General features: G+C 42.9%; 1 protein-coding gene and 1 long non-coding RNA gene across 4 annotated transcripts in view; one reads left to right on the top strand and one right to left on the bottom strand.

The window, feature by feature from the left end:
- The window catches only part of Lrrc1 (leucine rich repeat containing 1), a 119,807-nt gene that overhangs the window by 62,427 nt on the left and 44,629 nt on the right, over window positions 1-12,751 (top strand). For all 3 annotated transcript variants that reach the window (XM_027411113.2, XM_027411112.2, XM_027411114.2), the window contains exon 3: window positions 9,861-9,939. In XM_027411113.2, the coding sequence (XP_027266914.1) occupies window positions 9,861-9,939 (79 nt within the window). The remainder of the gene's footprint in view (window positions 1-9,860; window positions 9,940-12,751) is intronic.
- LOC118238697 lies at window positions 5,810-6,758 on the bottom strand. Its single transcript, XR_004769643.1, has 2 exons — window positions 6,687-6,758; window positions 5,810-6,195 (listed from the first exon to the last, which is right to left on the bottom strand). It is a non-coding gene; the product is annotated as an uncharacterized LOC118238697 (long non-coding RNA).

Here is a 12,751-nt window from a genome sequence, read left to right as displayed (position 1 = left end):
GACCAGGACACAAGTTTCTCTGTGTGAGCTACCATCTCTAGTTGGGAAATCTGATACTAGAAGCTGTTAGTGCCAACATGACTCCATATGTGGAAAATTCTACCCCCTGCTCATGTAACCGGCTTCAGGAGAAACACAGACGGACTGAAAATGCTGCCCAATAATTACATTCAGGTTATGTGTCCATGGGATTTATGCTAGCCTCATGAGCAGTGTAGTTGGTTTTTGTTTGTTTTTTTTTTAATTGGCATTCAACATATGGTTGCCATAATTTAGTAAGAGTTAGATCGAAGCCTGCCAGACTAGATATCATTTCAAATTAGTTACAGTCCTCTATAATTAATGAACTCATTCAGCATCATGATGAGAAAACCTTACCGTATTCTCCCCATTTTTCTTGTTTGGTCAGCCAGTGAGTACTGTGTTGGAGACTAGAGTCTGGTTGTTGCTGTTTTATACTTTTTTCTTTCCTCCTCCTCATCGCCTGGCTCCTCGGCCTTTGTGGTTTGGCTTCTCTTCACATCACTTTTAAAGATAACAGCTTATTCCTAGGGAGCAGTTTATAGCTCCGCCCTTCTTCCCTGTTATGTTGCTGCCTGGACCATGCTCTAAGTGGTGTTATTTGCTTTCCTGGCTATTCCTCAGTTCCTTTCTCTTCTACCCAACGGACCCCCAGTTTTAAGTATGTTGCTTCTTTAAAACAGGAGGCTCACTCTTGCTTCCTTTGTCTCCCTCACTCCTTACCTGCCCCCATTTCTGTACCAGATAACAACCTGGCAGTATTTTGTGTGTCTCTGTGTACACGTTCCTCTGCTGCCTGCAATCCCTGCAGTGTGTCTGGAGTGTTTCAAACGTGGCTCTGCAGATCTTCAGTGGGACCTTTGTGTCTTCTTGCAGAGGAACTGATACAAAGCTCTGCTTTTCCAGATGCCAGTGGAATGATCTCGGACCATTTATGTGCTGCTTCTGTGACTGTAAATATGTCTGCTACTGTCCATCTCAGTATTTGTTACACAGAATAAAAAGTGCCAGTGAGCAATTAGTTTATTCATCAAAATGTAATGTCCTGTGATAGACAAAGTAGGCTGCCCTCAGTCCCCCGCAAAAGGAAGGGCTCTGAGTTCTGAAGCCAGAACTGACTTGTGCTCAGGACAGGGCCACATAGCCTCAGTTGGCTCCATTCCTTGACATCCCTAAAATGGTGGATTAGTACCGTGAACATCAAAAGAGGGTCTACCTTGATAATTTTGGGACATGGTGACCTACTTGTTCCTTATAGGAACATATAAAATAAGCTTATACATTGCTTTTGGGCTTGGCAGGGATAGAATCTCAGCCTATGTTAAAAGTGGATGCCCTGAAGGGCAGGGAATGTCCCTTGAAATCACGTCTAGAGTGCCGGTTATCTGTTGTGAAGGCTCTGTTTGTGTGAGAGCAAGCCTCTGGCATATAATGTCAAGCTGGTTGTCTGCCTGCTTTGCCGACAGTCCTCAGCATGGATGTGAGTCTCCTTACACAAGCCACAGAAATTGTTCTGCTGATAAACTGTGGATTTGGTATGTTCCTTCCAAGACAGCTAAAACCCATTAGTCAAAAGCAGTTCAAACTCAGAGACGATGGTAGCTTGCAGTGGTTCTGAATTAAAGGTTATCTTAACATTATAGGGAAATGAGAAATAAAAATAATAAAATCTAATACTTATAAAATGCCAGAGAGATATTTTTTATTGGCTATAAATGGACATGGCTAATATGAACGATTAAGAAGTAAGATTAAATTTTTTTTTGTTTTACTTTTATAGTACTGGAAAGTAAAAATTCAATGAGTTGATGAAAATCTTAATGCTAAGTATTGGTTTACTAAGAATATAATAATACTAAATGTCTCAAGCTTTCTATGTGAATACATGCTTACTCTGGGTTTAGTCATTACTGCTTCTCAAGTAATTAGAGCAACAGCAAAAACTGGTACATTCTTATTAATAACATCTCTCTTCTTCAGTCTCATGTATTCTTCCAAATGGTAAGATGGAGGTGTGACTGCTTGTTATTGACAAGGGATCTCTATGTGCAGCAAATTCATGGTGCACATCAGGCTGATCCAATGTCAAGGGACCTTTCTAGTGCTTTCTTCAGACCATCCGCCAACATTCTGTGTCCTCATAGTCACCGTTTCCTCAAGTCTTTAAATCAAGTGTCACGTTCATGCTTGGGCTTGTCCTCTGTTTTTCATCTACTTCCTCATTTCTCAGGTTTCTACAGTATTTACACCATGATCTGCCAGCATTGTTTAAGAAGTATCTGTGATGTCCATTTTACTGAGAAGGAAATTGAGGTACAGGCATGTTAATAGTCTATCAACAGACACACAGGCTTAATAAACACAGAAAATCAGTGCAGATAATACTCTGGCATTTAGGAGGATGTGTAGTTGTCTAGATGATGGGAACCAAGCCAGGTAGATGATACTAATAGTGAACAAGAAAACATGGACGATTTATGGGATTTTAAGAAGATCTAGAAACTGGATGTATCTAAAAGGAAGGGTAGTGAAAATTGAATGATAGTTTGTTTTTTGTTTTTTGTTTTTTGTTTTTTGTTTAATGAGGTCAATCTAGGCCTGTCTGGCAAGGTGATTATTTCCTTACATTTCGGTCTTAAACCTCACATTTGTTTAAGAACACTTGGGAACCAGCTTATGCTGATTACAGCTGTAAACTTTACAGTACCCTTTGTAGGAAAAGCATAATCCTACTGGTAAAATAAAGGTGATACTTAACTCCTTAGGATGCTTTGTGACTCAGGGAAAGAGCAGTGTCTCTTAGAGGCCCAGTCATGGTAGGACCTTATCCGTCCATTCTGAGAAGCCAATGTGTTCGCTCCTACTACGGAGCTAAGGTCCACTGAAGGACTGTCACTAAAGAGTTATTTGGGTAATACAATAGCAGATCTTACAACATCATAACTTGAGGTCGGGGAACTCCATACCTTAACAACTTTCTTTTAAAGCCCTCTTTAAGTTACACTTGTGTTGTGGGATATTATTTTAAGATGTGTTACATTTGTTTATGCTTTGGAACATTTGTTTAATGATGCAAAGATGTGTTGCATTGTTTTATGTTGCATTTGTTTAACTCTGTGAAGCTGTGATTCTTTCCCCGTTTAAAACACCTGATGGTCAAATAAAGAGCTGAAGAGTCAATAGCAAGGCAGGAGAAAGGGTAAGCAGGGCTGGCCAGCAGATAGAATAAATAGGATAAATCTGGGAGGAAAGAAAGGAACAAGAGAACAGGGGGAGGAGGACAGTAGGGAACAGCCACACAGCCAACCATGGAATAAGAGTTGAAAAAGTAAGATATATAGAAGTAAGAAAAGGAAAAAGCCCAGAAGCAAAAGGTAGTTGGCGATAATTTAAGTTAAGAAAAGTTGCAAGAAAAAAGCTAAGGCTGGACATTTATAAGTGATAATAGGTCTCCCCTTGTGTGATTTATTTGGAAGCTGGGTGGTGAGCCTCCAGAAGACCAAAGAGTAAAGTAACGACCAACAACACAGCCATACCATTCTTGTCTGAAACTCATAGTTTGGAGAGCAGATATTTAAAGGTCAAAATTGACATGTGCAGGCAATAGAAGGAAGTCATGTTTGGATTTTGTATCCCATCTCCTACTTTATATATTCCCAAAGTTTAACCTGGAGCAGGACTGCCTTCCTCTAATCCAGACCTAGTGTAGGCTGCTTTTGTCTGGACTTGAGCAGCATTGACTTCTGTCATCCTGGGATCCCTGAATTCCAAACTGTCACTTCGAAGAATTTTTGGAATTCACATGATCCTTGCTGGCCATCTTTTCAAGCCCTCAATGATGTTTCTGACATCCAAATTGAATTAAAGTTTGCTTCCTGAGGTATGGATTCCCCCCCCCCCCTTCAGAGGTTACTTTTTTTTTTTCATTGATAGAACATCAGGCCTTTATAGAATTTCTTTTTTGATGTATGACTGGTCTGGCTCCGGGGCAGAAACAAGGCACCTCTTTTCCCGCATACTCAGATCTACCGTAGTGGCAGGAAGGGGCAGTTGTGGTCTGTCCAGGCTGATGAGCACTTCTCACACCAAGGCAGGCCTGGGTCCTGCAGCTGCCTAGGTTACCTAAACAGCTGTGTTAATCCTGTGATAGATTTGTGTGGTTTTTAGCCCCTTTGTCAGTTTTAAATTAGAAGCCATTACTTGTACAAAGCATTGGGTTTCATTCCATTTCCATGTGTGTACATAATGATGCTGGCCACGCCCACCTTCCCTTCTCTGTCTCCTTTCCCCCTCTCACACCCTCAACAGTGCCACTTCTCACTCCCCACCACCCTCACCTTTTTCTTGTTATTTTGAAGCAGGGTTTCATTATGACTCCCAGATATCTTGGACCTTACCATGTAGTAGTTCAGGCTTGTGGTCTTCCATTGTAGCCTCCCAGATGCTGGGGTTACAAGCCTGGCCACCACGTTTAGTCATCACCCCTGTCACCTCCATGTTCCTCTTTCCTATAAATCCCATGGAAGCAAGAACAACTGTGGCACTTGTCTTTGTGATGCTGCCTTAGGTTGCTTATGTGATCATTAGTTCACCTATTTTCCTACAAATAGCATAATTTTATTCCTTGTGGCAGAATAAAACTACAGAGTAAACATAGACTGCATTTTCTTCACCCATATGTTTTGGTGGGCATGTAAGGTGGTTATATGATTTGGCTATTATAAAGGGAGTGCTACAGTAAATAGGGAAAGGTATCTCTACTTTGACTCCTTTGGGCATATACCCAAGCACTAGATAGCTGGGTCCTATGGTAGCTCCGTATTTAGGATTTTGAGGAACCACTCTACTGATTTTATAGTGACTAGGCTCATTTACATCCCTGCCAACTGTAGACTGAAGTTTCTGTCCCCCCTGGTCCCACAACCGTTTAGTCCCAAATAAACACACAGAGGCTTATATTAATTATAAACCATTTGGCTGATAGCTCAGGCTTTTTTGCTAGCATTCTTTTAATTATTAACCCATTTCTGTTTATACATCTCCTTCATTGGTCTTGGCTTACCAGAGATGCCTGAGCTTCTTGCTTCCTTGGCAGCTACATGGTGAGCTGCCAAGTCTCCTGTGAGACTCCCTCCCTGTGTTCTTTCTAGAATTCTCCTAGTCTGGTAGCCCTACCTATACTTCCTGCCTGGCTATATCCTGCCTGTCCATTGGCCAAAACAGCTTTGTTCATCAACCAATAAGAGAAACATATATTCACAACATACAGAAGAACATCCCCCCCCCCTCATCCAACAGTGTATTGGAGTCTCCACCCCATCTTCACTGACAGTTTTTTTTTTTTTTTACTTTTCCTTGATGGCATGAGATGGAATTTTAAGTGTCATTTTCACATTTCCAAAATGGCTAAGGATGTTAAGCATTGGAAGTTTGTACTTTATTAGAAGTTTGTACTTTATCTGAAAACTGTCTAGTCAGCTTTTTTCCACACTTTTTTGTTTGTTTGTTTGTTTTGTTTTGTTTTTCGAGACAGGGTTTCTCTGTGTAGCTTTGGAGCCTATCCTGGCACTCACTCTGGAGACCAGGCTGGCCTCGAACTCACAGAGATCCACCTGCCTCTGCCTCCCGAGTGCTGGGATTAAAGGTGTGTGCCACCAACGCCTGGCTTTTCCACACTTCTTAGTTGGATTGTTTGTAGTTTTGTTATTTAATGTTTTGATTTTGAGTTCTTTATATATTCTGAATCTTTATCTCCTATCAGATCAATAACCGGTAAAGACACCTTCCCCCAAGTTTGATATTTTGTATTTGTCAAGGCTCTCTAGAGCAACAGGACTAGCAGAATGAATATTTATTACAAAAAGAGTTTATAGATTGGCTTGCAGGGTTTGAGTTGTGTAGTCCAGCAATGGTCGAATGTGTACTAGAGAGGCTGAGAACCTGATGCTTGCTCAGCCCACATGGCTGGATGCCTCAGCAGTCTTAATCTGGTGATGAATTCCTAGAGGAGGCTGAAGAAGCTGGTTTCCGATGGCAGCGAAGGAGCAGGATGGCGGCAGCAGCAACAGGGTAGACATATTCATAGGCAAGGAGAGAAGACATGCAGACAAAAGCAGCAGCGTTGCTTTCCCTCAGACCGGTTCATGTCTGGCTGCTTCCAGAAGGTGCCACACCCTTGGGGGAAAGTGTTACAACATCATTTAACCCTTCTAGGAACCCTTAGTGACCTGTCCAGAAGTGTGTCTCTTATTTTATTCTACACACAATGAAGTTGGTAATCAAGATTACCCCTTGTCAGCTTGATATATATCTAATTATATCTCCTTATGTCATACTTAATTTCCAAATGAAAAAAAATATAAGGGCAGTAATTCTACTTAACATGATCTAACTATCGTACAGTCAACTAAAAACACTGTTATTAACAAAATAGGACAGAAACCCTCATGGCAATTAGAATTTCATTTCTGTAACTGGTCATTTGGCCTTAACTGGTATTTATAGGACCTTTTTCTAATAACCATTCTCTATTTCCTTCACTCTCAGCAAGCAACTCAGCATGTCTTGCTTGGTTCTTTATCTGGAGGGGTGACTCATCCCTTCATTTCTGTAAGTTACGGACCATTTATTATCTTGCCTGATTTGAGTTGTAGTTTCTCACTGACCTTAATCATAGGACGTCATAACACGAGGAGACACCATAGTGGATCTCTTCTACTCTGGATATACCTTTTTACATGGTGAAAGGACAGTCAAATCTCCTGATAGGCTGGATGAATCATCCTCCCTAATTTTACGTCATTTCTCAGCCTGTTGACTCAAAGGTATCAGAACTGAAAGTGGCCAGGGAGCAGTCTGAGCTTCCAGTTCAGTGGAGTAGCTGTGCCTCCCGCAGGCAGGAGCATTTCCCCCTCTAGAATCAAAACATTTGGCCAACAGAGCCTGAGGTCAAGCCAAACTTTCACTAGTGGGTTATCAAGGATGATGATGGTACATCCCCATTTCTACTCCTTAATTCCAGGACCCCGAAACCATTGCTGGAGGAGAAATAATACCATGCAATGACTACTAATGTAGCCTTCTGGAGAACCCTGCCCTAGGCCTCCAGTCTATTGCTACCTAATTGGCATTGTGACTGTGTCTTTAAAAGGCCATTCCACCATTTTGTCAAGCCAACTTGACAGGATACATAAGCCACTGTCTCACTTCTCTGGCTATGAAGTGAGTCCTTGGTCAGAAGCAATACTGTGACTGTGATAAGGCATTATGTAAGTTCATGGGTGGTCATTTTGGCAGAACTCCACTCAGGAAGGCAAACCCATACCTAAAAGTATCTGTTATCTTCCCGGTAAGGACAGAGCCTGCTTGCTACCAGATCCCTTGGCACATCACCCCAGGAATGGTGCTTATTGAGGACTTGGTATTCTCTGTAGCTGACATTTGGCATTCAGTAGCAAATCCACCTTTGTAAGTGGAAGTATACATTGTTAAAGCCATGTATGGCTTCCATCCCTGTCACTGTAGCCATTTTGTCCAGGTGGCCATTGGGCAATGACAGGGATAGTCATGGAAAGAGGTTGACTGCTGTCCATAGAATGGGTCATCCTATCTACTTGTCATTGTTTCCTCTGCTGAGGTAACTTGCTCAGGATTTACATGGGACACGAGTATCTTCACGTCCGTTGCATAGTTGGAGAGATTTATCCACATATTTGTTTCTTAGCTGTCTCTCTCATCAGTTTTCTAATCCTGCATCTTTCTAGTTTCCCACAATTCAGCTACTTGGCTACAGCTCACAAATCAAATCACTGCTTGTGTGCACATCGAGTATTCTCCCTCCAAGCAGAAATACAAGCATGTGCACTATGCATGTGCACTTGCCTACTGGGAGGATTTCCCTTCACCTCTGTCCTTCAGAGTTGTCCCAGAAAAGAGTTATAAGGCTGTAGCTGTCCACTTCTGGGTGGTTCCTGCATAGGTTCACTATGGGGGTCATCAAGGGTGCCCAAACAATCTCTGTCTGCTACTGACACCTCAGTTACCGTTGGATCTGCTGGATCATAGAGCCGAAGAAGCAGAAGAGCCTGCACAGCAGTGGGGACCTGTTGAAGAGCTGCCTTCTGTTCTGGGCTACACTTAAAACTAGCAACCTTCTAAGTCAGTTGGCATATGGGCCAGAGTAACACCACAGAGTGAGGAGTGTGCTGGCTCCAGAATCCAGGAGACCCACTCAGCATTGTGCTACTTTCTTGGTGGTAGGATAGGAACAGCAACTTATCCTTCCCTTCAGAAGGGGTATCTTTGCATAACCCACACCACTGGGCTTCTAGAAATATCTCTGAGGTAGAAGGCCCTGGAATTTTGGTTGGATTTGGTTTCTATCCTTGGATGCACATATTCTTTACCATCAGATTCAGAGTGGTTGTTCCCTCCTGCTCACTTGGCCCAATCAGCTTGATGTCATCAATATAATTGGACTGATCTGATATCATGTGAAAAAGACACATGATCACAGGGCTAGAGAATTAATAATACCCTTGAAGTAGAAGAGTAAAAGAATTGTTTCTCATGGTCCTTAAGGACAGGTATTGAGATCAATAGTTGCTCATGTCACTGTATCATCTGTTACAGCAGCTGCTGTTGAAGTCACAGCTTGATTAAGTTTGTGATCATCCTGTCACCTGCCTCTGTGAGTTCTTATCTTAACTGGAAGGCCACAGTACTTTCAGGGGCTCCCAGAATCAGTGTCAGTTGTGCCACTGTCTAATAGGCTCTGAAAGGTCTGATTATTTCCTTTCCCCTAGTATAAAAGGCTATAGGTTCCCTTAGGGAAGAATGGGAGTGAAAGATGAAGAAACAGTAGTAAACCTTCCCACTATTGCATCTGGGTCCTTCCTCAAATGAGGACAGCCTCCCTTTCATTCAAGGGGTCCTGGGCCTATAAACTAGCTAAAGTCTGGAAATCAGTTGAGGTGCCCCTGAATGTCTGTTGCTGTGACTCAAGACAGCCATTCATTTATTGTACTTTTTTTTTTTTCCTACTTATATAGCTCAAGCAGGAGCTTAGCCTTTCTATTGGTTTCACTTCTGGGAACATCACAGTTAATTACCCAGTGCCAAAGGTCTACATAATCAGAACATTATGAACAGTGTTTTGCCTATGTTGTCCTTTATAACAAGTGAGCTCACCTTGCATCTGGTGGTGCAGTACTGCCTCTTGACCCTTGCTGCCCTGGGATTCAGTGTGACCCGTTGTATTTAAGTTGTCCAGTTGAGCAGCCATGACTTGTACTGTCAGGTGTGGCATACAGAGAGAAGCAGTGACAGCTCCTTGGTTGTGCTGGCTCCCCTCTCACAAGCCTGTTTGTTGCAGTTTGAATGAAGGGCCTGTCCACGCCCATTGGGGGGGGGGTTAGGTTTCACATAGCAAATCCTCTCCAGCCTGCCAGTGTCCCTGAGCCTTGGATTCACTTCATCCACACCAAGCCAAGGCATATCATACCTCTGCAGCTTATTCACACTGGCCCATCTTTTGGCTCACACTTCAGTCAACCAGCCAAATAAACCATTGGCACCTCTTCAGTTGTGTGAGCTAAATTATTAAACCCGGAACTGGTGCTCACTGGGCCCAGACGGTTTTTTTGTTGTTGTTGTTTGTTTGTTTTAATGTGCTTCCCTAAAGAACATATTTTCTGACGAAATGTAGGAAAATAGTTGTAACAAGTTGGGGCCACATTTGAATGAGGTTAACAGTGTCTGGATTTTCTCTTGTGATTGTATTCAGTGCTAAACACAATGCAAATGTTAACAATGCTGCTGAATTTTCTTTGCTTCTCTAGATATTCCTGAAATTCCAGAAAGCATCTCCTTCTGTAAAGCCCTGCAGGTAGCTGACTTCAGTGGAAACCCCCTCACCAGGTAACTGTCACACTTCACCTTTCTAGTTGCAGTGCTCGGGGTAGCATGCTTGGTAGCCAAGCAAAGGATACAGCCAACTGCTGCATCCTGGAGGTACCTAGATGGGGCACTGTCTCTGCCCAACAGGGTTGACTTTAGTGTGTTCATCAATAAACACTGGAAAAGGGCACATGTGTATTGATGGGATCGTGGGAAAGGAGGGCAGGGGGTCCCTGAGGACCATGTAAAGCAAGAATTAAAGAGTACATCTCTGAGCATCATGAAGCTTAAAACAATTCTCAGTTGGGTCGGCGAGAAGGCTCAGCAGGTAAAGGCACTTGGCAGCAAATCTGACCATGAGAATTCATTTCCCGGAACCCACATAATAGATGAGAACCAACTTCTTCGGGCTGTCCTCTGACCTCCACATATGTACCATGCCACATGTATGTGCACTGTGGTGTGGGCATGAGTGCACATGTATGTTAGTGCCACTAAATAAATGTAAAAATAAAATAAAAGTAAATTCCCAATTCATCTCCTGTCTTACGTGATCAGACCGAGGCCAGAGAGATTCCTATGTATTTATTTACCCATTTCTTTCATTGACCTTGGGGCTTCATGGTTACTAGGCATGTGCTCTCCTACTGAGTTACATACTCAGCCAGAGATGTCTTATTCAACTTACTTTTTACACTCCAGTAATGAAACATTTGTAATATCAGCTTTCTATACAAAAGCACATACTCACATATACAACAAGCTTTTTGAGGTGGGCACTGTTTGGAGACAGTGTTTCTCTGTGTAACAATCCTGGCTGTCCCGGAACTTGGCTTTTGTAGGCTGTGCTGGCTATAAACTCACAGAAATCCACCTGCCACTGACTACCAAGTACTAGGATTAAAGCCATGTGCCATCACCACCCAGCTACAAAAAAACTTCCAACACTATTATTTCCTTACTCTTACAGTAAGGGGATTTCCTTAGGTTTATCATTCTGGGTATGGCCACCTGTCCCATTAGTGCAGCTCCGCCCTGCCTGGTGTTTCACAGAACACTATCTGGGTGTGGCTGAGGGGCGTTGCATTGACTTTCCTGGTGGCCTAGCTGAGTTGGGAGTCCACTGACACCTGCATCTAGGTGCCTGTGTTGCCAGGGTAAATGAATTGGTGCCCATATGGCAATGCAGAAACAACTCCTGGGTGTGTATTCTAGAGGTTTTTCTGGGCCAGTGAGTCCATTTGTCAGACTTCTAAAGGCTCTGCACATAGCTGTTCCCTTTGAAATTGAACTGGATTAATCTCACTGGTTTCAAAATTGAGCACCCCTGAGTATGGAGCAATTCCCTGTTTAATTTTGCTTTACCCACATCTCATTTCCAAGAATTAAATATTCTTATGGTGCTTCTGGTTTTTCTCTTTTGGATTTTTAGTGACTGATACTCTTATCATTTATGACTGAAAAATAATAATCTGTTATGTTGCATAAACCTCATACCTTTCTTAACTCGTTACTGTCCTCAGGCTATATCCTCTGTCCTATCCGAGTTACCATCACACAATTCTCTCAGAACCGCTTTAGTTCCCACTCCCCATAAGTTTGTGCTCCCCCATGGCTTTGAGAGCCTCCTCAGCCCCTTTGTGCTCAGCCAGCCTCTTCCCTGATTGCCCTAGGCTACCTCTGACAGTCTCTGACCACTAATGAGACACTTTAGTTTGTTTCCCAGCTCCCCCTCCCTGACAGTTCTGATCCTTTCCCCTCCTTTCAGACTGTAGGAGGAACACCCTGCATCTTCAGAAAGCCTTTCCCCTTCCTCCCTAGCCCCCCTCTGGTCTTTTCCAGCACCCTCTCTGCACTGTGTTTTCATAGCACTTGACGTTTCCAGGTAAGCTGTCCCTGTGATAAAGACTCCCCCATGGATATGGGGAAGTGACTTGCATTTCTCTCTTATTATCCTATCTCCAGCCTAACTGTTAACTGAACCCAGCGAACTGAGCCAACTTAGCCGCAAGGCAGCGTCTATGGCTCGACAGGCAGGGGGGATGCTCTGTGTGGTGCAGCTGAGACTTAACCACTCAGTCACTTCAATGGCCTTCTGCTTTTCTACTTCTCTCTTCCTAATGGCTGCTAACAGTTGACTCCACAGTTATCTGAAGGCTCTCAGCTAGCACACGCTCAGCTTACGAGAGGCTTTCATTCCTGTTTTTATCCTGGCCTCATCTGTGGCAGGATTCTTAGAGAAAAGCCATCTCAGTTTGGCAGTGTCCTGATGTTAACAATTAAGATGTCTGTGAGCTGAAGGGGACTTGGTAATTGCTTGGCTTGACCCACTTAGCTTATGGCTAGGGAAACCATACCTCAGCTAGATGAACAGACTTGTAGATGGTGCAGCTAGTGCAGAGAGAGGTGGAAGCTCCTCACTTGGCTCCTCCTTCCTCAGCATGCTGTACTCTCTTACATGCTGCTCTTACTGCTAGCAGCAGGCAGAAAGACAGGCCAGCCAGATAAAGCATCTTACTTGGTTTATAACATTTCAGGTATTGTTAGGACTATAAAGGAATATATATATCTGGAAAAACTCAAGACAGACCAAATAAGTTCTGTCTTTTGAATTATAAATAACAAACTTCAGAAAGCTATTCCCTATAACATAATAAAACATTCCTGTTAATACCCTGTTCTTGGGTCTCTGGATTTGGCTCTGAATTATGAAATTAGCCTATATTAAATGGCAAACATTAATACAGGATTTCTATTGTTTAAAGACAAACAAGCCTAGCAAAAGAGAAGTACAGTGATGAAGAGCTCACTGCTAAAGCCGGAGTTCTGCTCA

Source organism: Cricetulus griseus, chromosome 4 (assembly GCF_003668045.3).
Source record: "Cricetulus griseus strain 17A/GY chromosome 4, alternate assembly CriGri-PICRH-1.0, whole genome shotgun sequence".
Taxonomy (NCBI): domain Eukaryota; kingdom Metazoa; phylum Chordata; class Mammalia; order Rodentia; family Cricetidae; genus Cricetulus; species Cricetulus griseus.
The sequence above is the reverse complement of the archived record's forward strand: the minus strand, read 5'-3'. Positions and strand labels throughout refer to the sequence as shown.